Consider the following 27,075-nt stretch of genomic DNA (forward strand, 5'->3'; position numbering starts at 1 on the left):
TTATCACAAATCAAACTCTGGTCTTAATTTGTCCTGCAGAATCCATATAGGACACCTCCATCAAACATCACACTTCTGGCGACCACCATGCCCTAACAGACACCCTTCTTCACATGGCAGCAGGCCCCCATCCGACAGCCCCCCCCCCACCGAGTGTGCTTCAGCTCCCCCCTGAGAGAGGAGGTAATAACAGGCCATCTCCCAGTGGGCCCTCCCTAGCAGCCTTTAACACGACCTACCAGTCACACTCAATTAAACCAACCCCCACCAAACGGAGCGATTACCCCTGTTTAACCTCAACCTTCTGGATGCAGCACTTTTCCTCATCAGTAATGAGCCCCTATTTTCACACTGCCTGCACAGGAGAGATGCAGAGAGACCCTCTTGGCATTTTGGGGCGGTGCAGTACTTGTACTAATTGTATGATTAGGGCGCTCCACTAATGATGAAACAAAAAGATGATAACATCATTTTTGTTGGAAATCTAGGCTACATAGTTAGTGAGGATTATAGTGCACTCAAAGCAAAATATAGTAGCTGTATTTCTTCACCACAACATTACACTTACAAAGTCACACCTACGATGGCGAGTGCACAATCGGGCATCTCCCTTTCTCACTCTTTTCAACTTCACACACAGCTTTCCACAGCTCCTCACTTCTCGCTTTTAATTCTTTACCCCGTCACACACATTATCCACAGCAGTTCTGATGCCGCCCCTCCTCAAAACAACATGTCCACCAGCAGAGCATAGCGACCAGGTTCATGCATACATTCAAAAAGTTATCCCTTACCTTGAGTTTCTCGAAGCGGTCGCTCAAGGCCGCCACCTGGTGGTCTCGGTGTCTTCCCACCAGTTTGCACAGCGAGCAGATGAGCTGTTCGTCGGTGACGCAATACATGTTCACTTTCTCCTCCTCGTGCTCCAGGCACTGCAGCCCCCGCAGGTGGCAGTCCGGCATGGGCTCAATCAGACGGTGGCCCGTGAAGGGCTTCTTATTGGGGTGCGTGGCACGCAGGCACTCGTCGCAGTATGACACCTCGCATGTCACGCACGTCTTGACAGCATTCTGCGGCGGGTCCTGCTCGCAGAACTGGCACTGCACGTGGCTGGGCGGCGTCCCGGGGCTGGTCATGGCGGTGGAGGCGGGGACCAGGGCCAGGGCGAATCGCCCGGCGTCCTCGCTAGGGGAGTTGGGCCCGCTGTGGGGCAGCAGGGCCAGGGGGCCGGAGGAGGCGGCCCTCTGGACGCGGTCGATGATGTTCTGGAGGGTGACGTTGCGTTTCAGTCCTTCTAGGCCACGCTGCGGACTGAGAGAGATGACATAGCGGCAGGTGGGGCACTGGAAGGCTCCGATGGACTGGACGGGCTCGTTGGAGGCGCAGTGGGATACCAGGATGCGATGGGCGCAGCCGAAGCACAGGCTGTGGGCACAGGGCAGGAGCAGTGGGTCCTCAAAGAGCTCGAGGCAGATTGGGCAAGTCAGCTCTGACTCCAGCGCGTCCATCCTCTCAGGTGGAACTCAGGCGCGGGCGTGTCAGCGAAATCCAGGGTAACTGCTCAGCTATCTGGAGATATGGACAAAAAGACTGAACTGTTCAGATAAATACATGTGAATGGTTATCTACAGTTGACTGATCATTTCCATTGTCATCAATTGTAGTACTTCAATGAAAATGAAGGGGTAAATGAATTCATCAAAAACGTGGAGTGTTGAGCGATCAGAGCTTGTATTGTTTGAAATGTCCACAATATATGGGTGGATGCTGTGCTAAAAAAAAGGTGAGGTCATAGAAATAACAAAGCAAAAGTCTCTTCTGTTATTTTATGTTTCCTTTATTTATTTGTCTTGAATGTCTAATGTTAATAAACAGAGGACAAGAGTACAATTTATGTTAAAACATCTGTCTCAGTAATGTCAAGCTGTACCACACTGACTGACGGTGACCCAGAGCCCTTGTCAAAACCAATAAGGAGGGATGTCTTTTTTTACTTCTATCGAAAAAACCAGGTTACACAACACAATAGATTTGGCAATATACATTTGTATATCCTTTTTGTAGGCCTCCAGGTGGGTTATTTCATCCACAATTGATGCTGAATGCAGATAATCACTCATCAGAACAGAGAACTGAAACTTGCTCCCCCACGACACTGTCTAGACAGGTCAACTAAACACTCATGCCATTGTCTGAGGTGGCGGGTGCCAATACTCTCCCGACGCCATGCCCTTTTCTCAGTCCTGCGGCAGTGAAAATGTACCCTCAGCCTTCAGGTTGGCCCGAGTACAGCAAGGGGCAAATTATTTTCAATAAACTGATGCTGAGCAGAGCACAGGAAACGGGACCTGTCTACCAGGAAATATAATGATTTTACAGCTACCCAGAACCATTATGTGATTTTATTTGACCATGGAAATACTGACCTGATTTAATTGAACGGTTCAATTTGAACCCTTCTTCAAAGTCTCCTGTCAATAAGTGAACAATCCTTCAAAGTCAAAGCATAATCCGACCTCTAATAAAGCCGTTTTTCCAGGGATGTCCCTGGGTGTAGTATTTTCAACAGATGTCACTGTTTTCTGTACTTGTGTGTCCAGCAAGTACAGTACTATACATCTCTCTGACCTAGTTCCAAGTGGGACTAGACTGCTGAGCAACACCACTCCCCTACCCCTCTGGAACAGTGACAGACACAACACTTCTTATTTAGCATTGAATGGTCTCTGAATTCCTCTGATCGGGGACATTGAGTTCACTTGAATGTCAACTGCAGAATGCTTCAACCTTCAGGCATCGGACAGAAACTGTAGTGACCAAACACATTCATTGTGAAGGATCATACAATGTGTAATGCGTCGTACGTTTTAAAAACACAAACATCAAACATGCCTAAATTGACCTGATACAGAACTGAATAAATCAATGTAGCACGCACCGTACCAGCAATGACTTGTCTATCACAGAGACAACTGCAGTGACCCTATCGTTTCCCTGAACTCAGTGAAGATAATCGCTCCCTTGACTTCGGTGTACGGTATTGAAGTATGTGACGGCATGTCAAAGTGTCTGCTCTCAACCTAATAACACCAGATAAACCATGAAACAGCTGAATGGATTCCTCTGGGAAAAGTCCAAAGCAAGTAATAACTTTAATAAGTAGAATGCTAGTCACTTTAATAGTGTTTACATATTTTGCATTACTCATCTCATATGTATATAATGTATTCTATTCCACTGTGTCTTAGTCTATGCCGCTCTAACACTGCTCGTCCACATATTTATATATTCTTACTTCCATTCATTTACTTCGATTTGTGTGTATTGGGTATAGGTTGTGAAATTGTTTGATATTACTGTTACATATTACTGCATTGTCGGAGCTAGAAACACAAGCATTTCGCTACACCCGCAATAACATCTGCTAAAAACTTGTATGTGACCAATACAATTTGAATTGATTTGAAGTGGAGTCCCCGTCAGACTTTGCCATGGTCTTTGCCCTTCCTTAGCACACGGATCCCCTCTTAGCAGACCCACTCAGTACCCACCGATGGATCTCGCTCCCGTGTACTCAGCATCGCAGACATCTCTGCTGAGGAGGAGGAGGATGCTACAGAAGCTGAAGAGCCCGAATCAGAAACACAGGCAGCAGGGAGCTCAGAGGACAGATCCCTGAGCATGGAGACACAGCGGGGTGGAACACCGGTCCACAGCAGGCATCACTCTGCTGCCTGCGTAGCCCTTATCCTCCTCACGCACACACTGAATACGCAAAGTCGTCTAGTGTAGCTGCCGACCAGCGTTTCACAGGAGTTTCACAGGAGCCACGAAGGCACAACAGGAAAGGACAGAGTTGTCCTGACAATTCCAGCAAAGTTAGCGAGAGAGAGCGGTTCACTAGAGCGGTCAGCTCTGTGGACAATCCCACTTCACACAAAAAAGTGACACTGCAATCTGTCAGACCTCACAGTGGAGGTGCGGGAGGGGAGGAGGGAGAGAAGAGAAGAGAAGAGAAGAGAAGAGAAGAGAAGAGAAGAGAAGAGAAGAGAAGAGAAGAGAAGAGAAGAGAAGAGAAGAGAAGAGAATAGAAGAGAAGAGAAGAGGGGCAGAGAGGGGGTGAGGGAGAGGGTATTGTCTTCTCTCTCCCTTCTGCTCATTTATAGCTGTAGTCCAGTGAAAAATCAGCATGGATGGGTGTCAGAAGAATAACTAATGTAACACATGTCATTAAAATACTGTGTGAATTTCAAATCTGAGGAATACACATTGTATTGGAGTTCTATGACATGTAATGGGTTTAGACACTAATCATGGACTATTCTTCCTATTGAAAAATGAAAAATAGACTGTGATGACCTTCCCAAAGGGCCTAACCAGGGTTGGTAGTTGAACTGAGTCTGAACCTTTAAGATCAATCAAATACTGTGTGGAGTTATGTTAGTGTGCTGATATGCAGCGTGAGAGAGAGTCACAAGTTGAATTACAGTATTTTTTCCATTTGATAACGGTCATGGCATTAACCCTTTCTGTTGTAACTAACATGGTGCCTCAGGCAGGTTTGTTTGAGAAAGTTAAATGTTGCTGGCTTGGCAATTGATGCCAGGTGGGGACAGGTACAAAGAATGGAGATTCACACTGACAGCCAGCAAGCCAGACTAAAACATGGCCAATGAAGACGAGGCTACACTATCTTCATACCAAGTTGAAACCTAACAATTAACGACAAAAAAAATGTATTTACCGGTAAAGAAACTTTATCACTTTCAGCTAAATTTGCCTGAACTGTGAGTAAGTTATATGGTCCCAACTAACATTTAGAGTAGCCTTTTTTAAAGTATGAGAGGGGGGGTCAACTTACTGTTGTGAGTTACAATAGTAGAATACATGGTGCAATTTCTAAATTTGGTTGTGCATCAGCAGTTTTTCTCTTGTTATGTCAGTCACTCAATTCGCCTTGTCAGCTAACAATTTTTTTATTGGTAAGTTAGTCTAGCCAGCTATCTAAACTTGTTGTTATCGTGGCAAAATACTGATGCAGGGCACGGTCCCAAGGGGCCTTAATTCCACGGGTCCACCTTTGATTTAGATGTTCACTCTCACTCTGATATCATAGTAACATGGCATAATGTGTAGAATTGCATAAAATTAGCTGTAAAACTGCAAAAAATATGTATATACACGTATATATATCTCCTCCCCATGGCAAAATGTGTCATGAAATTGCAACATAATCTTTCTGCCCCATGGCATACTGTGTATATTTGCTGAAAAATTGCTTTGAAACAGCAACATTTTATCCATGCCCATGGCACAATGTGCAGAATTGCAGGAAATTAACTTTAAAACAAAAAAAATGTTTTTTCTGCCTTCAAGAGGGGGGACACTAAAATGTTTTGCTCAGATAAGGCACTTTTCATGAGCTTGGGTCCCAGAAAAACATAGACTTTCTCATTTGGGTCCCAGGCTGAAAAAAAGTATAAGGACCCCGGATTTAGAGCACTATGCATATCCTCCTGTGTCTCGCTGGATATCTCGTCTGTGTGTGGAGGTACTGATTGTATCTTTAAATCAACTCAGTTGCTAGAGGTTGTGGCTTTTTCATTATCTTTGATCTCATACATTTTAAACAGATCCATTTTATCTCCAGTTTCTAAAAACAGTCACTTCATGAAGAGTGGATGAAAAGATGAAAGGGCAAGACCATATGATGTATACGGGTGCAAAGGTCAGATGCTCTGAGACAAAAAGGAAAAGTATTCAATGGGAGATTAGTTAACACCTTCAAGCTACTGTATATTGAAATTGGATGTAAAAATAGCCCTTATGCTGTAAGCTTACGTCTCCTACTGAATGTTTGTAGCTAGAGTAGCCAAACAAAACCCCCCTTATTCAATAATATGTGGTCAAGATTCCCTTTCAGTTCAGTACAATAGGACTATCAAAAAAGGGAGATCCCATACAGTGGATACCATTTTATAATCCCACGGTTGTTATCCCAAAACAGCTGAAACATAAAATAAAATGTACAAAAAAATAAATGAACCAGCAGAAAGCTGCTGTAACAAAATGGAGGGGAATATTGTCCATCCGGTGGCTTGACGTGAGCGACTGTGGCATCCCACGGAGCGCAACGCTCAAACTAGGCCAAAGGCATTGACCTACCTAACATAATCAGTGTGTGTATGCATATGCACTTTCTTTTCCAAATGAACTGAGACGGGCGAGAAAACGAGAGGAGATGCACGAGAGGAGATGCACGAGAGGAGATGCACGAGAGGAGATGCACGAGAGGAGATGCACGAGAGGAGATGCACGAGAGGAGATGCACGAGAGGAGATGCACGAGAGGAGATGCACGAGAGGAGATGGTTCATACCTTTAGGGCAAAAGTATGAATCATTTATAGCTAGCGTAAATACAAACGTATTCTACATCTCGCCTAATTTCTGGGGATTAGATGTGAGATACATAATTCCAATATCAGTTTTATTTTGCAATTGTTAATGGTAAAAAAAAATGGTAGTATTATTTTGGATTTGAAAAAGAGGAAAAAAAATACAAATGAATAATTATGGGTTTTATAATCCCTATACAGTGTCGAATAAGAATCAACGCTCACATGTCCATAGTTCATATACCAGGACATAATCTATAGTTTCCTAACCAGGGCACAAAAATAACAAAGAATTGTTCACGCTCTCCAAAGACGTTTAATAACCTAAAGGCAGATTAGAGGATTGGCTGTTGAGAGTAATAACAATCTCTTTCAGACACACAAAGTTGGAGCCTCTGAGATGAACCACTGACCCTAACGTTTCTTTCAGTAGCTGACTCCCCTCATACAATTTACTTGAAGTTATAGATTTTTTATTAAGTATGAAATTGACTCCACCCTTTGAACCATGGTATAACATTTGGTGCATGGTCTTCATGCCCTTGATGTCTGCTTTTGTTGTCAATATATACTGTAGGCATATTTCCAAAGTCATTGTTGAGAGTGTGAAAATATCCACTAATAAATGGCAATTGGACCCTCTGGTCTTGGCATAAAAATGGATTTGTCACAGCTACAGTTCCACAGCCCCAGTCCACTGTTCTGACACCAGTTATAGAGTGTATTGTTACCCAGTGTCTCTCTCTCTGTCCCCTTCTCCCCATGACCGTCGCATGCAGTGCCCCCCTAATCACCTCTAATGACCGCCCCAGACCGTACGTCGGACTCATTAGCGTTAGCATTTAGCCACTCGCCCCCCTCACTCTCGGCCTGCCTGTCTTTGTTTCGGCCCCAGACACCCTGCCTGTTTATCCATAATCCGCTCCTGCCACTGTGTCTGTGACCAATCAGAGACTTTCATGTTGAAGATCGGGTCAGTCACGGCTAATGGGATTGGACGCTGTGTTTGAGGCTGGGGTGCGAGCCGGGAGATTAGGGGGGGGGGGCCTGGAACCCTAAACTGGCACATCTGACTCAGGGGGGTCTCTCTGGCTATGATCCTCATCTGGCTCCCCCCTCCTGACTGACCCAGATATGGAATAACAATAACAAATGTTATTAAAAATTACATTTGTGTTGGGGACAGACTGGGGAAGAATGTGTTTATATAATAGTGTTTATAAAGCTGACAGGGCCAGATGGAAAAATTTCAATGACGCATGTGTGTACTGTATGCGTTTGTGTGCGAGCAAGCAAGCATATGTGTGTGCGTGCATTGCGTGTGCCCTGTGCGTGAGCCTGCGTGCCTGCATGCCTGCATGCTCACGTGTGAGTGCATGTTTGCACAGCAAGTCTGCATAAAAAATGTCTCTCTCGTGAAGTAGTGACCCACGACATACACCCAATTTCCTGAAACGAGTCATATATGTGAGGTTATGAATTTGTGTAGAAAGTGGGAGTCTGTCCAGTTTACAGTGGAGGCATCTTATATGACCTGTGTGATGTAAACAGTACACAAATCCTTCATCTATAATATATCAAACTGTATAGGACCGTTTCCCGCTCCCTCGCTCCACTCCCTTACATCACAAGACTGATGACAAGAGAGAGAGATATCTTATGAAGCGACTATGCAAGTATGTGTGCATGTTTACATGACAGTGTATTAAATGTGTGTGATTGTCTCCCTTTCAGAATAGCGGAGACTGTTGATGTGATTCTGTGATACTGTTCGAGACCCAGCTTTAGTTTCCACAGACATGGCTAAGTGTCAGTCAGTGACAGGGGAGGAGAGAGGGGTCAGGGGTGACATATGCCTCTCCACTCATCAGCCAATTCTGGCATAGTCAAAGACCCAGTGCCGGGCGGGGAGAGTGGGAAAACTTTACCTGGCGTCTGTGGAATGTTATATGGAGTTAGGAAGCTTACGGTACTGAGTTTAACAGACATAGAGGTCAGAGGTGGGAATGTAATAAAGGTGTGTGTGTGGGTGCACTCGTTTGTGTGAGTGTGTGCATACACTTGTGTGTGTTTGTGTGTGGGTGTGTGTGTGTGTGTGTGTGTGTGTGTGTGTGTGTGTGTGTGTGTGTGTGTGTGTGTGTGTGTGTGTGTGTGTGTGTGTGTGTGTGTGTGTGTGTGTGTGTGTGTGTGTGTGTGTGTGTGTGTGTGTGTGTGTGTGTGTGTGTGTGTGTGTGTGTGTGTGTGTGTGTGTGTGTGTGTGTGTGTGTGTGTGTGTGTGAACGCCTGTGTGTGTGCAACTGACTGTGTGTGTATGGTTATCTTCTCTCTGACACGCATCATCAAGTCATACTGATATCCTTTTCTACCAGCAGAAGGTGTCGCTATAGACTGCAGACACAGTCATGGGATTGGGGGCCTTCGTCCTGACATGTTAGTTGGACCACAGGTCATTGATTGCTCCATCAGTTACACCCCAAGAGGCTGACCCCAGGTTATTCTTGGCATGCTTGACCTGACCTGGTAAACAGTCATATAAGGTCATAACAGCATACATAACACCCTACACATGGATCAACTTAGAAGCTCTATGAACCCACTATGGGAGGTGTTTAAGCAGCCTATGTGTAAGTGATATCTGTTTATGTTTCACACTTCAAATACTACACCTTTTATTGAGTTTTCTGTAGTAAAAGACATAAGCTGACACACACCCCGAAAATGTTTTGTCGAAGTGCTGAGAAACGGACAGAATAAACTATAAAAAGAAAGATAGTTGCACACTAATTATGCTCCCAAACATTTGATGGGTATAGCAACCAACGTTTCAGCACGTAGTGCCTTCTTCTTCAGGGTTTTTTGGGCAATGTACCATACACAATGCACAAGCCTGTCTATTCTCTTGCCTGTTTTAATAGTGTTGTTTGTCCATTCTTGTGATATGAATGGGAGGACTGTCAAATTCTTCAATTTGGTAGGGGTTGCGGGAAATAATAAAGGAAATTCCACAAAAAGTACATCTATATAAGTATGTGTATGTATGTATGTATGTATATGTATGAATGTTTACATATGCATATGTATGGGTATGTACGTGTATGTATATATATATGTGTGTGTATATATATGTATATGTGTATGTATATATATATGTGTGTGTATATATATATGTGTATGTATATATATATATATTTACCGAAAAATTATATGGGGGATTGGAAATTATGCAGACAATTACATTGATGGAAACAACAATTTTTCCGCAATATTAAGCTGATCCACCCTTAAAAAAAAAATATTTTTTTTAAATATATATATATAAATGAAAATAAATCATTATTTAAACACAAAAATGATCGTCAAAGTAACTTTGTAAAACGTTTCAAGAAAGAACGCTCTCTGGTGGCAACAATGCAGACATGCAGAAAGACACATGGTTATTTATACATTGGATCATCTGCTTCTCTGGATCTTGAGAGAGACGGCTCTCATCACTCCACATTCCATAATTTCCCCCAAAATGGCAACCACCAAACTAAAGTCACACTTTTCCTATTTCAATTGTTCTCGCTCTACTGTGCCGAATGACTATGAAAGATCGCTGGAAACTGAAAAACTGTGTTCCGGTCCACACGACTTCCCTGATCGAAGAGGCAGAGCCAAAATCCCAAACAAGTCTCTCGTTGTCAAAGGCTCACTGCAGAAGAAATTACCATGGAAATATTGTTCATGCATCTATTGGACCAAATAATCAAAGAACGCATAAGCATAGGCGCAGAAGAGAAGAAAAAAACTGTCTGTAGTTCATTTCCTGCTGGGAGATACCCAGAATGCAATTAGCAAACAGCACAACTGTAATAAACTGAAAATATGCCACAACTAACGAAAGGATAACAGCTTGGTCACCATCCATCTAATTACCTTATATCAACAAGACACACAACATGACCAGAAGTACATCAAAGACACAGGAAAGCAGAGACAAACAGACAATGCTGTTGTTGCTATATTTATTCCCAGTGACAAACACAGAGCAAGTCACAGTGACTCATTCCCACAGTCTGTCATGTCCTGAGGCAGGTCAAAGTGGCCCCACGAGAGCTTATCAGACTATGGTCCTCAAGCAGTCGTCTCCACTGACCAAGTCGACAGTGGACCGCTTTATAACAGGTTGACAAAGCATCAACCATATCATGAAATCACAGCTCTCCCTTCATTATCAAAGACAATAAACGCAAAGTCTGATCCAAGATATGTTTGTGCTGTCTGTCAACTCATATGGTCATTGTCATGCCAAACATGGACAAATAGTTCTGGAACCAGGGGAGAGAAGGTTAGAGGGACATCTCTGTGCCTTTGACCCACAATACAGTAAGTGAAGGGAAGTGAACATGATAGGTTTGTGCTTAGGGTTCAGAAGAGCGTTGTCAAACGTGTGCTTGGCTGGAGAGGATATGTCGCTGAATGGGCAGATGTGACCTCTGCTTCCCTCCTACTCTGCGTGATCAGTATCACACCATGTTGACGGCAGTATGCTGAGAGGATTTGGAGGAACTCAGAAATAACATAGCATAAACAAACACATACACACACACACACATGCAGGTACACACACACACGCGCACACACGCCATCCTCCCAATTGCCTCCCCACCCATGCCGCCCGCGGAGTCAAATTCTCTTCAGTGATTTATTTTTAAAAGCCCAACAGTTCAGGTTTCTCACACCACACTAACTTTGTGAACACCCCACCGATATCTCTCACCCACTCGCATAAAGTCTGCTAAGAGGACAAGAGCTCATCAGCGTCCCAGAATTAGGTCACAAGAAAACGATTGTGGAAATGAACAGAGGAATCACTCCCTGCACTGATACAATCACGACGTGCACCCTTAGGGGTCCCACTGTGTTCCTGCTGTCAAAAAATATTTCACATATCACAGTCCCCTCATCTGAATATGCAAAGCACTATGACAACTACTTATGTTATAACCCCAAACAGCAAACCTATTCTAGTCTCATAAACACAAGAACACAGATGCTGAAGTAAAGTGTATCATACTCAAATTCTGATGATCAATAAGTTATATTGTTGATACAGTAGCATATTCACTAAAGTAACTACCTCTAAGTATATGGTGGTAGTCCCATCTGGAAATGTTGCCTACTTAACCTCATGGTCATACTATCATCAGCTCTATAACTGAGATCACGGTTAATGATGATTAGAACTCAGCTCTCTCTGTGATATCATCATCACTAGATGTAGAGAGCTTTGGAGAGAACTCCTGATGACCCCTGCTTTAAGTAACCAGAGACCCAATACCCTCAGGGACCACTCAACAACATTTCCACACAATCAATCACAGTCCACCTTACCTGCCACATGGTTAAAATCCCATTGTCCATCAACAAAGTGAAATAAGAGAGGAAGAAGAAATGAGAGAGCTGAACTGAGCTGCTGAACCGTCAGGTCAGAAGAGGCCCTTCATTCTCCGTTACAACAGACCAGCTGCAGCAATAGTCGACCTGCTATACTCCAGTCCGACTGGGGGAACTTTGTGTCAGTGTACGTCTGTCTCTGGCTGTCACATAGCCTCTCGTGGCATATTTCCTCGCACCTTAAAGCCGCTCCTCTCCCCAGCCCAGTGAAAACACGCAGGCAGGAGGAGGGAATCTAGCTCACCGCTCCGCCTCCACCTCCCCTTCCCCCTCCCCCTCCACTCTGTATTCAAATAGCTTAGTGGGCGGCCCTGCTTTAGATGAGCCAATCGGGAGGTACTGTAGCTAGAGCAGAGACAGCCCACCCTGTGCAGTCAGTTGGTACAGTACAGTATGCCTGTTGTGGGATTATGGCATCTGAAATGAAAATGTGTCGATTTATAATGGTTTATAATCTTCTCTCCTTCCTGGTATTGTCCCACTTATAATTTTCACGCTCGTTGCAATCTTGCCAAAGTTCTCTGTCTCTCTTCGTCTCTCTTGGGATCTCTCTTGGTATCTCATTCTCTCTTTTTCGCTCTCTCTTTCTTTCTCTCTCTCTCTTTCTCTCTCTCTCTTCTCTCTCTCTCTCTCAAACACACACACATACATACATACACGCACACTAGCAAAAGTTCATTGTCGCATGCTTTTTTCTCTCCCCAAACTAAAGATGTTTCGATTAAAGATTCTGTCCGCAGTCATTTACTTCTGGAGACATGTAGGGCGTTCGTTCTCCCTCAACTTCTACATGATATTGAGGGACTCACTCACTGACCTTATCTTGGGTAACATTCCCCATAGTCACTTGAAAAGTTCAAATCTGCCACCTCCCCTCTAGAATCTGTGCATTTCAAATGTTTCAAATGGAAGAAGAATGTAATATGTTTGTATTAGTCAGAAGGAGTTGAAGTTTAAGACCTTGGCTGAATGGAATTAATCAGGGCGCTGGGCTAGTTAAGCACCCTGACCGTGGCAGTGATTCTGACACTTATTTTTAGAGTTGGAACCGGATGAGTAAGGCACAGTTTAAAAATTGTACTTTTGAGAAAGACAAGAAAATCCATTTCCATCTAAGGTTAGTTTTAGACAAGAGTTGAGATCTTAACGGAAAAAGCTAAGTTCTTGTATCATCACAAAATGTGATTCTGCAGTATGTGGCAGCTAAGCACATTTGATGAAACATGATGTATAGTCTGCACAAATGTAGAAAAAAAAAGATTGTACGTTTTAAGACAAAGACTATGTAGGCGGTTTGAGCAGGAGAGAGGTTTCTCTACCTTTGGGAAAAACACTACGCCAGAATAGCTTCAGTAAATAAGTGCCCATCTCCAGAGTAAGATGATATCCTCCATTTCCCTTAGAGTAAAAAGAAAATCAAACAAAAACCCAGTTCTCTGGGCAACCTTTGGAGAGCTGCTGCTGCTGCTGCTTTGGGATGTGCTGTTAGGTGGAGAGGCCTCTTCAGAAAGCACATGAATACCCACAGTACAGACTCTTTCTTTAATTAAGCCCACAATAGACCTCCAGTCACAGAGCCTGGCTGGAAAGCGCCCAGCTCACTGTAATAACACAATGCATGCCACTCAGCACACAGGCAGAGCTCAGCGTTCTTCAGCCTCCTCGGTGTTCAAGAGACTCTTATACAAGTCAAAAAGGTCATTTATAACAAGGTCGCTCCAATGTAAAGGATTTTATTCATTGATGCTGTGTTTCAATTCTTTTCTCTGTTCTTCCTGGAAGGACTGCAATCGAATTAGTAGAGGGAAGGAATATCATCAACCTACACAATGTCTGTGGAATCATTCGTGCAAAGTCATGGTGTACGAAGTAAAAGTGCCAGCTCTTTCATCCGATTAGCACAAGCTGTTGTTTGGGGTTTCTCTATATTTCTTTCTCGGACGCGTTCTGGGAGCCGTGGTTTTAACATGGTGGAATGATTGGAATGTTCAGGAGATTGCCTCTTTTCTCTAAGTGAGCCCATTAAAGGGATAAGCCTGACCAGGGCTGTTACCAGATTATTTAGAGGGCACTGGCGCTATGGATAACACACACACACACACTCCCTTCCTATCATCATCTCTCATCTTCCTCCCTGGTCGTAACATCTTTACCACTCACATCTATCTCGACTCCCTCCTGCAATGAACTGGTATGGTCTGACAGGGGAGCTCCTACACATGTTAGTGGTAGTTTAATAAAGCTGAGTGGAAATCTAAAGCTCTCCGTATAGCTTTGTTGACAAAGCACTCACAGAAAAGGGAGGGCACTTTAATACAAGTACACGTCTGCCTCGGGGGCATCACGCTCTAAGGCGTCATGGCCTCCAGGCAAATCCCAAACACATTTCTTCACTTGGTGACTTTTGCCCCTTTAACTGAGTTCAGATGGGCCTTTAAAGAGCATTTTTTACTCTTTGTAGTGATATATACGGCCAGTGTTTGCATCTGGCATCTCAACACAGGCACCTAGAAAATGCTTTCCGGGATGGCCCAATATTTTAGATCTAATCACCAAGTTCCACAGGTATGCCTGGCTGCGTGGTTCAACAAGACACAGAGAGAAAGAACATTTATCAGCTGAAAGGACCAGACATTCTCTTTTTGTTGTGTTATGTTGTTCATGGACTTCCTCTGAGTCAGGCCGTGGTTGCTAGGCAATAACCAATAATTGGACACAAACTGAATGAAATGACCGCTCGGGGACGAATTAAGAGGTCAATAATGACTATAACAAGTGATGACTGCATTCTCCTTTCTGCCAGTGGATACGAACTAGTGAGATGAATGGAAATACAACATCAATATCTTTAGCATCATGAATTTACGGTTCAGTAGATGTCCTGATGCTGAATCAAATCCAGTGGTGAACAGTGCATTGCAGAGTGAAAACAGTTTGCAGTGATGCTGGAAGTGTTGGCAAACAAATCAAATCAAATCAAATCAAATTTATTTATATAGCCCTTCGTACATCAGCTGATATCTCAAAGTGCTGTACAGAAACCCAGCCTAAAACCCCAAACAGCAAACAATGCAGGTGTAAAAGCACACACACACACACACATACACACACACACAGACCCTCGCCCGGCACTGAACTCAGCTGTCATTCTCTGTCACACAAGGGAAGTCCAGTTCACACACACACACACACACACACAGACCCTCGCCCGGCACTGAACTCAGCTGTCATTCTCTGTCACACAAGGGAAGTCCAGTTCACACACACACACACACACACACACACACGTGCGTGTGCACAGACAAACACACATATGGGTACAAGCATGCATGCACACACACACAAACATACACACTGGCATGTCACACAGCATCACCATTTGCTCACAATAGGAAGAATATTCCAACGAGAACTCAAACTGTCAAACACGTCCTCTCTGCTCTCGCCATCACTGACACTAGCTAGACTCCGGCAAGGACATATTGAGTGAAATAAGGTTTTGGACCCTGTGATGGTGTGATGTGCTATAATCCTCTGCATCCTCAATTCAGTGACATAAATACTGTATATGTTTCATGTATTTACTATGACTTACTATGATTACAGCAGAACGGTGATGTGCCAAACCCATTACGACAGCCAGCTAATCCTTTTTTAACACGCATCGTACGGAGACACTATTTGTCGAGTGCCCATGTAAGCTGTGACGCTTGAAGTTATTAGAGATGAAAAAGGATTAAAAAAAGAAATGATATCTAATGAACGCATCACTCATATCCAGTGCGGGGGAGTGAGCACTGGGCGTTTGTTTAGACAATCTGATATATACGATATAACACGGTTTATAAGACAGTTATTACACGTCTTATAATCATTTATAACATTGTTATAATGCCTTGAAAGAATAAGTCAAAGAGGACGAATGTGGATGGGAGAAGACTAAGTTCCCAGGCGGGCTACCATCTGTACCATACGCCCTCGCCTTGCAACATCACACAGAAAAATATCCAGGTGTATAAAAATGCAAGTTCATGAATAAGTCATGAACAACTCAGTCACTCTAACCTCGCTGTTCCCCTAACAGTGGAGCTAGAAGTAATGCAGTGTGTAATGTGACGGCCCGTTAGGGATAGACGTGATTTATCTCTCCTTCAAAACAGAGACCAAGAGGTCTATACCCTCGGCTCGCTCAGAACTGGAATATCTCACTGCGCTCTTCGCTAATACGAAAGTTATGTATCATCTTTAGGCATCAAAGACAGAGAGATGGGAGAGACGGCAGAGAAATGCATAACGGGGCTAAGAGATGAAGGCGTAGGAACATTCATCAGAGTCATGCATTTTACATGAGCGGACATGGGGTAGCAATGGCAGAGGAATTAAAAATGGTGATGAGCGACCATTAGGTCGCGTGATCCATTGATACGCCCTCGAGCCAGGCTATAGTCGTGGATCCTATCAAAATCTCGAATTGCTAATTTTCCTTAAATTCTACATTCCAAAAGTTCTGAATAGGGTCGAAACTAAACAAAAAGTTCTAAGGATCTCAATGGGAAGTTAAACAATGGGTTTCTTTCACCTGAAATAGTTTTAACCCTGAACAGTTAAGTCTGAAAGGTCTAATGCAGCCGTTTTATCTCAATATCAAATCAATATCAAACCTTACTGTGATATTTCTCATTAATATGGTCAAAAAGAAACGAAAAAGGTTCTTAGCAAAGGGACATTTCTCAAGCAATAATTTAGCTAGGACTGTCTAGGAGTGGTCTGAGTAGGGAGGGGAACTCCCTTTTAATTGATCTATTCTCTTAGAAAAAAATATGCTATCTCGAACCTATAAGGTTTTTCGGCTGTCCCCATAGGATAACCCTTTGAATAACCCTTTTTGGTTCAAGGAACTCAAACGAGTTCTACCTGGAACCAAAAAGGGTTCTCCTATGGGGACAGCTGAAGAACCCTTTCAGAACCCTTTTTTCTAAGAGTGTGTAAACTAATTTACTGCCTGTTGATGTCGCCAGGCAGGCCAAAACTCCATTCCACCAAAACAGGCTAAAATTTCAGGTGGTCTTTTCAAACAGCTCTTAAACTAAAAGGGTATTATCATAATGTTCATAATTTCACAGTATTACTCCAACCTCATAGTGTGGAAATATATATAAAATGCATTTTTGACTGCACTGGGCCTTTAACCTTTACCTTATCTCTATTCTTTTTACATCGAAAAACTACATCAATAAACCACCTACAGCATAGCCTTTGTCCAGCAAACGTTGCATTGTAAGCCTCTATCAAGACAGAATGTGATGTTTTGTTCTTGAAACGCGTTACAGAATTCACCATAGGCCACATACTGATTTCACATTACTTCCCTTGGCACACCGTGGCTTTGTTGTCTCACAACTTGTTATCCGCTAACAAAGAAAGATGCTTTCTGATTGGTGGCGATGCAATGCAACCTTGACACTTCCTCTCAGCGTGTGCTCATGCACGGGATGGATATCAAATTAGTCCAAATGGATTGTGTAGATGGAAAACAACATTGAGTGGTTGCTGCATCGAGCTGTGGAGACAACAGAGTGTGTCCATAGTCGATAGTGTGGAACGAGTGGCGTGAAAGCATGATCAAGTCAGCACAGTGTCACCCTCCCTGGACTAGATGTGTCACCCTCCCTAGACTAGATGTGTCACCCTCCCTGGACTAGATGTGTCACCCTCCCTAGACTAGATGTGTCACCCTCCCTAGACTAGATGTGTCACCCTCCCTGGACTAGATGTGTCACCCTCCCTGGACTAGATGTGTGTTAACATTACATTAAGTTGCACTTGTGATGCTCTTGTGACGTTTAGCAATAAGTGGATCTTCTACCGGTGTACTAATGCTGAAATACTGTATGCGTTATGCATCATTACCGCAATGTTGTTACTAGTGTAATTGCAGTGTTACTACACGGGTATAAGAGCAGCCTAATGTATAGTGTTACCTGATTTTCATAAATATACCCTGTAACCTGTCACAAAATTAATTCTAAATGGATTACTTTAGACTAATTTACCATTTATTTGACCACTAACTTTGTTGTTAGGCCCTTCAGGGAAATGATATATCTAATATGCCAGGACTGCCCACCAAAGCCCTTGCATTTAATAATACTGTCCCCTTTAGCCTGTTCTATCACAGTGGAGATTAGGGGAAATTGATAACAAAATTACATTTCCCCAGGACCAATAGTGGCCTCTCTGCATTAATGAGATTAAACACGGTTTAGCTGTGTGTACACGCACCTTGCATTTCAATGTACTGTTATGGTCTCCCTCCATAGACTGGGTCAAATGGGTCCACAAACACAACGAATAATTACAAAGCACAGCAGATTTTCAGCAGCAAAAAGCAAGTAGAAGGTTATCTAAGATGATGTTTCAGTGCTCGTGTTCTGGTAAGAATAAATGTGTAACCTTGCTGCAGTTTCACCACAGTGGCAACATGAAATAGGGAAGTACATTGATTGTCTTCTTTCCTTTTAAAGTAAACATATGTTTTCCGAAGGCTAGGAGACAATCAATACTGCTCTTTCTGTTCTCGCTTCTCCTCTCTTTTATCCTGGGCTATCGTCTAGCCTACTGCAGCTTGACAAACAATCTACTGCTCCGTTGTATAAATGCAGTGCCATTGACTGGAAACATCATCCAATCGAATATCCAGTTAACGCCGACAGCTGTGTCCACAAACCCCATCTGCGCCTTTTGTCAATGCAACATTTTCTAAAATCATGTTGGCACAACGCCTAAAATCAACCAGTTCAAATCAAGTGTGCACTTGAGAAACAATAACCATACATGATGGCGTTAGGCCCTTGTAAGTCAACTCAGATACTCAGGTTAGGCTAATACTGGTACTGTCTGAGGTCAATGATCTGCCCTGAGCCTAAGTCAAGACAAAATATATTTGCAGTTGACAACTGTGTTATAGTCAACAAACCTCCACAGCAGCTTCATATCATGTCCCTGCATACCCAAAGACTGACATCGCACTTTCATTAGATAGTGATGTGAAACCGGTCTCAGGGTAAAGTCATTGACCATTTTGTTTGTGGCAGGATCATAGCTGGTTTAATAGCCATGACATTGAAGCTAAAGACAAGTTTGCACAACGCCATCCCAGAGGTAATTATATTACGCCTGTATATCCTCTGCTACTGTCCTCAGCATAGAGCTGGAAAAGGGTGGCCACTGCCTCATTCCCAAGCCTACAAACTTTAATGAGTAGGTGCGGGTGGAAGAATAGAACTAAATATCCACCCTCCACCACAGTAAATTGGATTTGCTTGGTTTTCTCTAGTCTGTCTTTGCCAAGAGGTACGTTCTAGTGTCATGTCTGGTCACACGGAACACAAACCACCCTTCACACAGTCCAGTAACCCCACAGTGTAGAAGAGAAAGGCCCTCACAAACAAACCACTTTTAGTTCTATTGAAAACTCCAGCATTCTTGACTCAAGTGGGAAACTGTGTGATGTGGAGGAGCGAGAGAATGGCTGCCAGACACTGGAAGCCACAGCAGGGGGAGAGGATAGATTTTCAGCAGGAATTTGGGAGACTGGCTGGCCATGAATAGATCTGAGACACTGCTGGTTGCCCATGCCAAGGCCTTGCTTGGAAACGGTGGTGTTTCTACCATGGCAACAAGGGAGTTGGTTTATTAAAACTGGACCACAGTAATTAGACTAAGTAGGGACAGTCCCTCTTTAGTCTAATTACTGTGGTCCGATGTGAACTCGCCTTTGCCTTGTTGACAACTGCGAACCAGTGTGGTATCTTCCCTTGTAGGCTTTGACTAACAACATATAGCAGTCTATGTAAAGGAATATCTGTATCATTTATATAACTAATAGGTCAGCTTGGGTACAGAGGTTAAAAATCACCATTTTGACATTTTAAAGAGACCATGTTGTTTTTTGAACTGATTCTGATCCAACCAAGGTAATATGAATACATTCTCCATTTTGTTTTTACTGTTTGGGGGATGGCCATGACTTGCTGATGGAATTTATTTGGCAAGTAAACAAAGACAAAGCCTTTGTATAACAGCATCACTTTCTCTGTGTTTCTATGTTAACGGTCTCAGCAGTGTGACCAACCACAGCTCTGTTCCATGCCTCAGGTCCAGAACTGTCACTCCCTGACTTTGTCACGACTGCCTCAACTCTGTGTGTCAACTAGAATCAGGAATTTTCTGAAGCGAGGGGCAGACTGAAAGCTATTCAAATCTATAAATACAAATGTAGAATTTTAATTTGAGTCAGTTTGCTACAGTAGGAAATTATTCCTGCAGCAACAGGAAATGTGAATTATCATGTAGATTATAAGTAATGGATGTTTTTGTAGGGGTTGATACATTTGCCATTAGGGCAAATCAAGTTTGACATTTTAAAGTGGAAATTGCTAACTTTAGAAGCCTTTTTAAACCTTGAATACAATACAAGTTAGAATTTCCCGCTATGCAGGAAGATTCTCAGCAACAAAACAGCAATCAAATTAAGATCCTACATCTATATGTCTGAGCCCAAGCAGTCCCATTTCACAGTTTCTCTCAGAGGACAAACATTAGCTCGAGGTCAACTGAGAAGTCTGAATAAGAAAGTACATCTGTTCACAAGTAAATAAAAAGTTCCGGACAGCTATCCTACTTTTCATCGGTTTCCAAAGGGCCTATTACCTTCATGACTTCAAAGTGTTAAGAAATATTTCAGAATGTATCTTATCACTCCCTTGGGACAAGCTGATGGTGTTACACGTTTAGATGAGGGGGTGGAAGGAGGAAGCAGGCCCCTGCACCAATACACTTATCTTGTCATCCAATATTTATGTTAGGACACATTCTGCCATGCTATAACAATGGGCCCAGGACAGAACCGTGTGAAAGTAGAGAGCAGCCACACAGAAAAACAACCAATAATGAATATTAAAACTTAGGTTGTAGCCACCAATTTGGACTCTTTATTTTATGTGCAATCTGTACACCAAGCATGTGTATTATTGATATTTATAAACTGGGTGGGTCTAGCCCTGCTCTAATTACATTGGTAACCCGTTTATAATAGCAATAAGGCACCTCTGGGTTTTGTGGTATATGGCCAATATACCATGGCTAAGGGCTGTATCCAGGCGCCCATAAGAACAGCCCTTAGCCGTAGTATATTGGCCATACACCACACCCTCTCGGGCCTTATTGTTTAAATGTATGTACACCGTGTGGATTATTCATCAGTCGTCTTGACTGAAACTCACTTCAAAATGTCCTTGAGTTGCACTGAATTGAAATACTCAGACATATAATGACATGTCACATCCTGACCTTAGTTCCTTTTGTATGTTTCTATTTTACGTTGGTCAGGGCGTGAGTTGGGGTGGGCATTCTATGTTTTGTTCTTGTGTTTATATTTCTGTGTTTGTCCTAGTATGGTTCTCAATCAGAGGCAGGTGTCGTTCGTTGTCCCTGATTGAGAATCATACTTAGGTAGCCTTTTAGTGTATGTCACCTTACAGAACTGTTTCGTTTCATTCTCTTTGTTATTTTGTTTAGTGTTCTGAGTTTAAATAAATATAAACATGGACATTTATGACGCTGCGCATTGGTCCGATATTTCATACTCGTCGCCAGACGACGAAGACAACCGTTACATGACAACCACGTGGAAAAGGGTCACGGTGACATTTATGATTCATTTGTAGTTCTATGTGGAATTTACAATTAGGCATTGATGAATACATTCTCCTGGGAGTTTCAAAGTGCTTCACCCCTAAAGACAAAAATCTCCCCAAACAACTAATTCCTATAATTTATAGTGTTAAATAACACTAACACATTTTTTCTTTATAATACAGTTGGTAGCGACATGAAAATCGTGGAAATTTGTTCCAGATCAAGTTGGCTACAAAATCCACAATGCAATACTCTCTCAATGGGCTGGCCTGCAAACATAGCTCCATACAATAATACCTAAGTCAATATCATCATGTGAGTAGCTCGTTAGCTGTAAAACCGCCTAAACAATCTGGAGGCTATTTAAGAGTCTACAATCTCACCATGTTCAGCCTGCAGATCAATGTGCCTCGCACAGTGGAGTCTGACATTCACAACGGAACCATGCAAGGCGCCCTGGACTGAAGAAGCCGACAAATAGGAGATATTAGGTGGACCTCCTGTTCAATTAACACATTTCTCAATGTAGGAATATCGCAAAAATATTATCAAAGGCTCATTCGAGAGAAGACATCCTCCCGAGTTATGACATCGGCCAGTATTGAAATCTGACATGATAGATGTTGATAAATGATAGATGATAGATGTTTTCACAATCTAAAAGTTATATTCCTATTAGCTTCCAGTGTATTGAGAGCGGCTCTATCGCAATTCTACGTCATACCGGCCAAATTTCTGCCTGCTTGAACGTCAATAGCTTAGATACACATGAAAACTTGTCCTCATCCCGTCAGTAGAGGATGCCTGGTTATTTTTTTTAAATGCCTTCCTCACCATCTTAAATAAGCATGCCCCATTCAAGAAATGTAGAACCAGGAACAGATATAGCCCTTGGTTCTCTCCAGACCTGACTGCCCTTAACCAACACAAAAACATCCTATGGCGTTCTGCATTAGCATCGAACAGCCCCCGTGATATGCAACATTTCAGGGAAGTTTGAAACCAATATACACAGGCAGTTAGAAAAGCCAAGGCTAGATTTTTCAAGCAGAAATTTGCTTCCTGCAACACAAACTCAAAAAAGTTCTGGGACACTGTAAAGTCCATGGAGAATAAGAACACCTCCTCCCAGCTACCCACTGCACTGAGGACAGGAAACTCTGTCACCGTTGATAAATCCACTATAATTGAGAATTTCAATAAGCATTTTTCTACGGCTGGCCATGCTTTCCACCTGGCTACCCCTACCCCGGTCAACAGCACTGTACCCCCACCAGCAACTCGCCCAAGCCTTCCCCATTTCTCCTTCTCCCAAATCCAGTCAGCTGATGTTCTGAAAGAGCTGCAAAATCTGGACCCCTACAAATCAGCCGGGCTAGACAATCGGGACGCTTTCTTTCTAAAATGATATGCCGAAATTGTTGCAACCCCTATTACTAGCCTGTTCAACCGTTCTTTTGTGTCGTCTGAGATTATCAAAGATTGGAAAGCAGCTGCGGTCATCCCCCTCTTCAAGGGGGGGACACTCTTGACCCAAACTGCTACAGACCTATATCTATCCTACCCTGCTTTTCTGAGGTCTTCGAAAGCCAAGTCAACAAACATATTACCGACCATTTCGAATCCCACCACACCTTCTCTGCTATGCAATCTGGTTTCAGAGCTGGTCATGGGTGCACCTCAGCCATGCTCAAAATCCTAAACGGTATCTTAACCGCCATCGATAAGAAACAATACTGTGCAGCCGTATTCATTGACCTGGCCAAGGCTTTCGACTCTGTCAATCACCACATCCTCATCGGCAGAATCGATAGCCTTGGTTTCTCAAACGATTGCCTCGCCTGGTTCACGAACTACTTCTCTGATAGAGTTCAGTGTATCAAATCGGAGGGCCTGTTGTCCGGGCCTCTGGCAGTCTTTATGGGGGTGCCACAGGGTTCAATTCTTGGGCCGACTCTCTTCTCTGAATACATCAATGATGTCGCTCTTGCTGCTGGTGAGTCTCTGATCCACCTCTATGCAGACGACACCATTCTATATACTTCTGGCCCTTCTTTGGACACTGTGTTAACAACCCTCCAGACGAGCTTCAATGCCATACAACTCTCCATCCGTTGCCTCCAACTGCTCTAAAATACAAGTAAAACTAAATGCATGCTCTTCAACCGATCGCTGCCTGCACCTGCCCGCCCGTCCAGCATCACTACTCTGGACCGTTCAGACTCAAATCAAACATCTCCAATCCAAAGTTAAATCTAGAATTGGCTTCCTATTTCACAACAAAGCATCCTTCACTCATGCTGCCAAACATACCCTTGTAAAACTGACCATCCTACCGATCGACTTTGGCGATGTCATTTACAAAATAGCCTCCAATACCCTATTCAATAAATTGGAGTGCCATCCGTTTTGTCACCTAAGCCCCATATACTACCCACCACTGCGACCAGCACGCTCTCGGTGGCCCGCCCTCACTTCATACTCGTCGCCAAACCCACTGGATCCAGGTCATCTACAAGACCCTGCTAGGTAAAGTCCCCCCTTATCTCAGCTCGCTGGTCACCATAGCAGCACCCACCTATAGCATGCGCTCCAGCAGGTATATCTCTCTGGTCTCCCCCAAAACCAATTCTTCCTTTGGCCGCCTCTCCTTCCAGTTCTCTGCTGCCAATGACTGGAACGAACTACGAAAATCTCTGAAACTGGAAACACTTATCTCCCTCACTAGCTTTAAGCACCAGCTGTCAGAGCAGCTCACAGATTACTACACCTGTACATAGCCCATCTATATTTTTGCCCAAACAACTACCTCTTCCCCTACTGTATTTATTTCTTTATTTATTTTGCTCCTTTGCATCCCATTATTTCTATTTCTACTTTGCACCTTCTTCCACTGCAAATCTATCATTCCAGTGTTTTACTTGCTATATTGTATTTACTTCACCACCATGGTCTTCTTTTGCCTTTACCTCCCTTATCTCACCTCATTTGCTCACATCGTATATAGACTTATTTTTCTACTGTATTATTGACTGTATGTTTGTTTTACTCCTTGTGTAACTCTGTGTTGTTGTGTGTGTCGAACTGCTTTGCTTTATCTTGGCCAAATAAAGTTTTTTTTAACACGTGAAATCAGTCCGGGGAATTGATAGTACATCGCTCAGAGGTACAAAAAAAAGTTTAACAATCAAAATGGGACAATCTTTCATCTATAATTGACCAAAAAAGATCAGAAGTTAGGTCAGAATTGCGTGTATCGATGTTCCTTTGTTGTTAGGTAGCCTAGGGGTTTCGAGCGTTCGGCCAGTAACCAAAAGACCGCTGGTTCAAATCCCCAAGCCGGATAGGTGAAAAATCTGATGATGTGCCCTTGAGCAAGGCATTTACCTTAATTGCTCCTGTACAGTAAGTCGCTTTGGATAAGATTGTCTGCTTAAACGTTATGTAAATGTTAACTATCAACAGCAAAACATGTACGACTAAATGTATCCCAGGTCAGTTGCAGGTGTTCAGAAAAAGCCTGACAACATGATCCTGCAGATGAGTGCAAAATGAAAAACATTTGTCCTTGAGCGCAGTTGAAAGGCACTGCCCTATAATGTACCCTGTAAAGTATTGTATTAGATTGCTATACATTTCAGGAGTGAGCATGTCATTCAGAGGTTTGATTCTGGCAAACCTCTGAAGATAAATCTCTTGAAAAAGGCACAAGATATGATTGCTCCAAGTGTATTTGCCCTTTTCAGAGTCCTCCTGGATCCTGTCTGTGAGAGTACAAAATATACCAAAGTCTTATTCCAATGAAACAAAGACTTGGGTCATTATATTAGACATCAGTCGGGCAACACTGGAATTATGGTCCAAATACGAATTCATCTGAAAAATATCCTCTGCATGAAAGCTAACATCACTTGGATGTTTGTTTCAACATGCAAAGCAATTGCCTACCTGTTTCAGCAACAATAGTAGGACACCGCATTTTCCATTGAAATGCGTGTTATAATGTTCTCAATAACTGTACTGCAAAATGAATCTGCAATGTAATAGGTTCATGTATTATTAAATCTATGGTATTTGTAGTCTCTGATGTATACAGTCCAAACAGTCAATTTCAAAGTTGTTTTTGGACATACATTTGCATATAGTTACCTCAAAGTATTTGCACTTTTATTTACTTTGTGTTACTGAATCTGAAAGTACATCTCAATGCCATGCTCCAGAAGTCTATCCCAGTCCAATTCAGACCCGAAGAGTTGAAGCCACAGATACACAGATAGAATAACAACAGCGTACACGTGCAGGCGCCTCCCATGCCCAAGCACATAGAGCCCCCGAAAACACACCTCCCCGTGTGTGACCAAGCTTAGTGCATCAGCATCTTCCACTAACTAAACAAACTCCAATAGCCCACAAGGATGGCCCTGAACAAATTAAAGAAGTACTTACATTCAAGACTCTTTCGTGATCCTCCAACCGAGAACAGACAAGCGTAGGATGACCAACCTGGGAAAACAATGAAGCACGGCACGATAGAGAGAGAGAGAGAGAGAGAGAGAGAGAGAGAGAGAGAGAGAGAGAGAGAGAGAGAGAGAGAGAGAGAGAGAGAGAGAGAGAGAGAGAGAGAGAGAGAGAGAGAGAGAGAGAGAGAGAGAGAGAGAGAGAGAGAGAGAGAGAGAGAGAGACAGAGAGAGAGAGAGAGAGAGAGAGAGAGAGAGAGAGAGAGAGAGAGAGAGAGAGAGAGAGAGAGAGAAAGAGAGAGAGAGAGAGAGAGAGAGAGAGAGAGAGAGAGAGAGAGAGAGAGAGAGAGAGACGTATCCAACGGGCACTCAAAACACAACATGAGTGATCAAGCCTCCTCAGTGACTCTTTCTCTCTGTTGTTCTCCCCCTCCTCTCCTTCTCATCCCCCCTTCCCCCTTTCCCCTGACTCGTACTTGTCAAGTTGCTCAGGAGAGCGTGAAGCAGGCTGGAGAGACCAGTGCTTTGAGTGCTTTATCATGTGGTTTGGACCTCTCATTCCCATTATGCGGAACATTGAGCGTTGTGCCTCCTGCCCCCCCCCCCCCCCACTTCCCTCTTCCCACTGTCCCATTCGTTGACTTCAGACTGGGACACAAAAGAGCGGGAAACCTCAGGGGGGAGATGCTACTGATTGTGTTGACACTTAGCAGGACAAACCATTGGCACTAAGTCTGCAATCTATATCACTGATTCTCATAAACATGGTGGATACAGTGCACCAGCTCTTCTTACTTGATCCTTTTTAAAACACTTGTTAACTCTGAACATTTATCCTGTGCTTCTTATAAACCTACTTATAAAACAACTCTTAGCTGTGAACTGTTATAATAAACTGTAAACCTTTTTAAAATGTATGTTTTTGTAAAGTGTAAACTTGACTATACCTGAAAATAATGTGTAAACTCCCTCAACTTGAGGTGTGTGTATCATGGGGTATTCCAGACAGTCCTTGAAGGCAGAAGGATCAGCTGGGGTTTTCTTTCCATTCAAACAACAGTCTCCCTTATTGTTCCTGATGATA

The 27,075-nt window shown here is 43.2% G+C and overlaps 1 protein-coding gene across 2 annotated transcripts in view; it reads right to left on the minus strand.

Moving 5' to 3' along the window:
* LOC118370252 (E3 ubiquitin-protein ligase Midline-1-like) overlaps positions 1-26,078 on the minus strand; it is a 48,406-nt gene extending 22,328 nt beyond the window's left edge. The window contains exons 1-2 of one of the 2 annotated variants that reach the window (XM_052499241.1): positions 25,981-26,078; positions 795-1,569 (exon numbers count right to left, since the gene is read on the minus strand). In XM_052499241.1, the coding sequence (XP_052355201.1) occupies positions 795-1,508 (714 nt within the window). In that variant the 5' untranslated portion in view covers positions 1,509-1,569; positions 25,981-26,078. Of the gene's footprint in view, positions 1-794; positions 1,570-11,772; positions 12,059-25,980 lie in introns of those variants that run through there. The other variant, XM_035755179.2, reaches the window with a different exon arrangement.
* Between the last annotated feature and the right edge of the window lie 997 nt (positions 26,079-27,075).

This window comes from Oncorhynchus keta, chromosome 37 (assembly GCF_023373465.1).
Source record: "Oncorhynchus keta strain PuntledgeMale-10-30-2019 chromosome 37, Oket_V2, whole genome shotgun sequence".
NCBI lineage: Eukaryota > Metazoa > Chordata > Actinopteri > Salmoniformes > Salmonidae > Oncorhynchus > Oncorhynchus keta.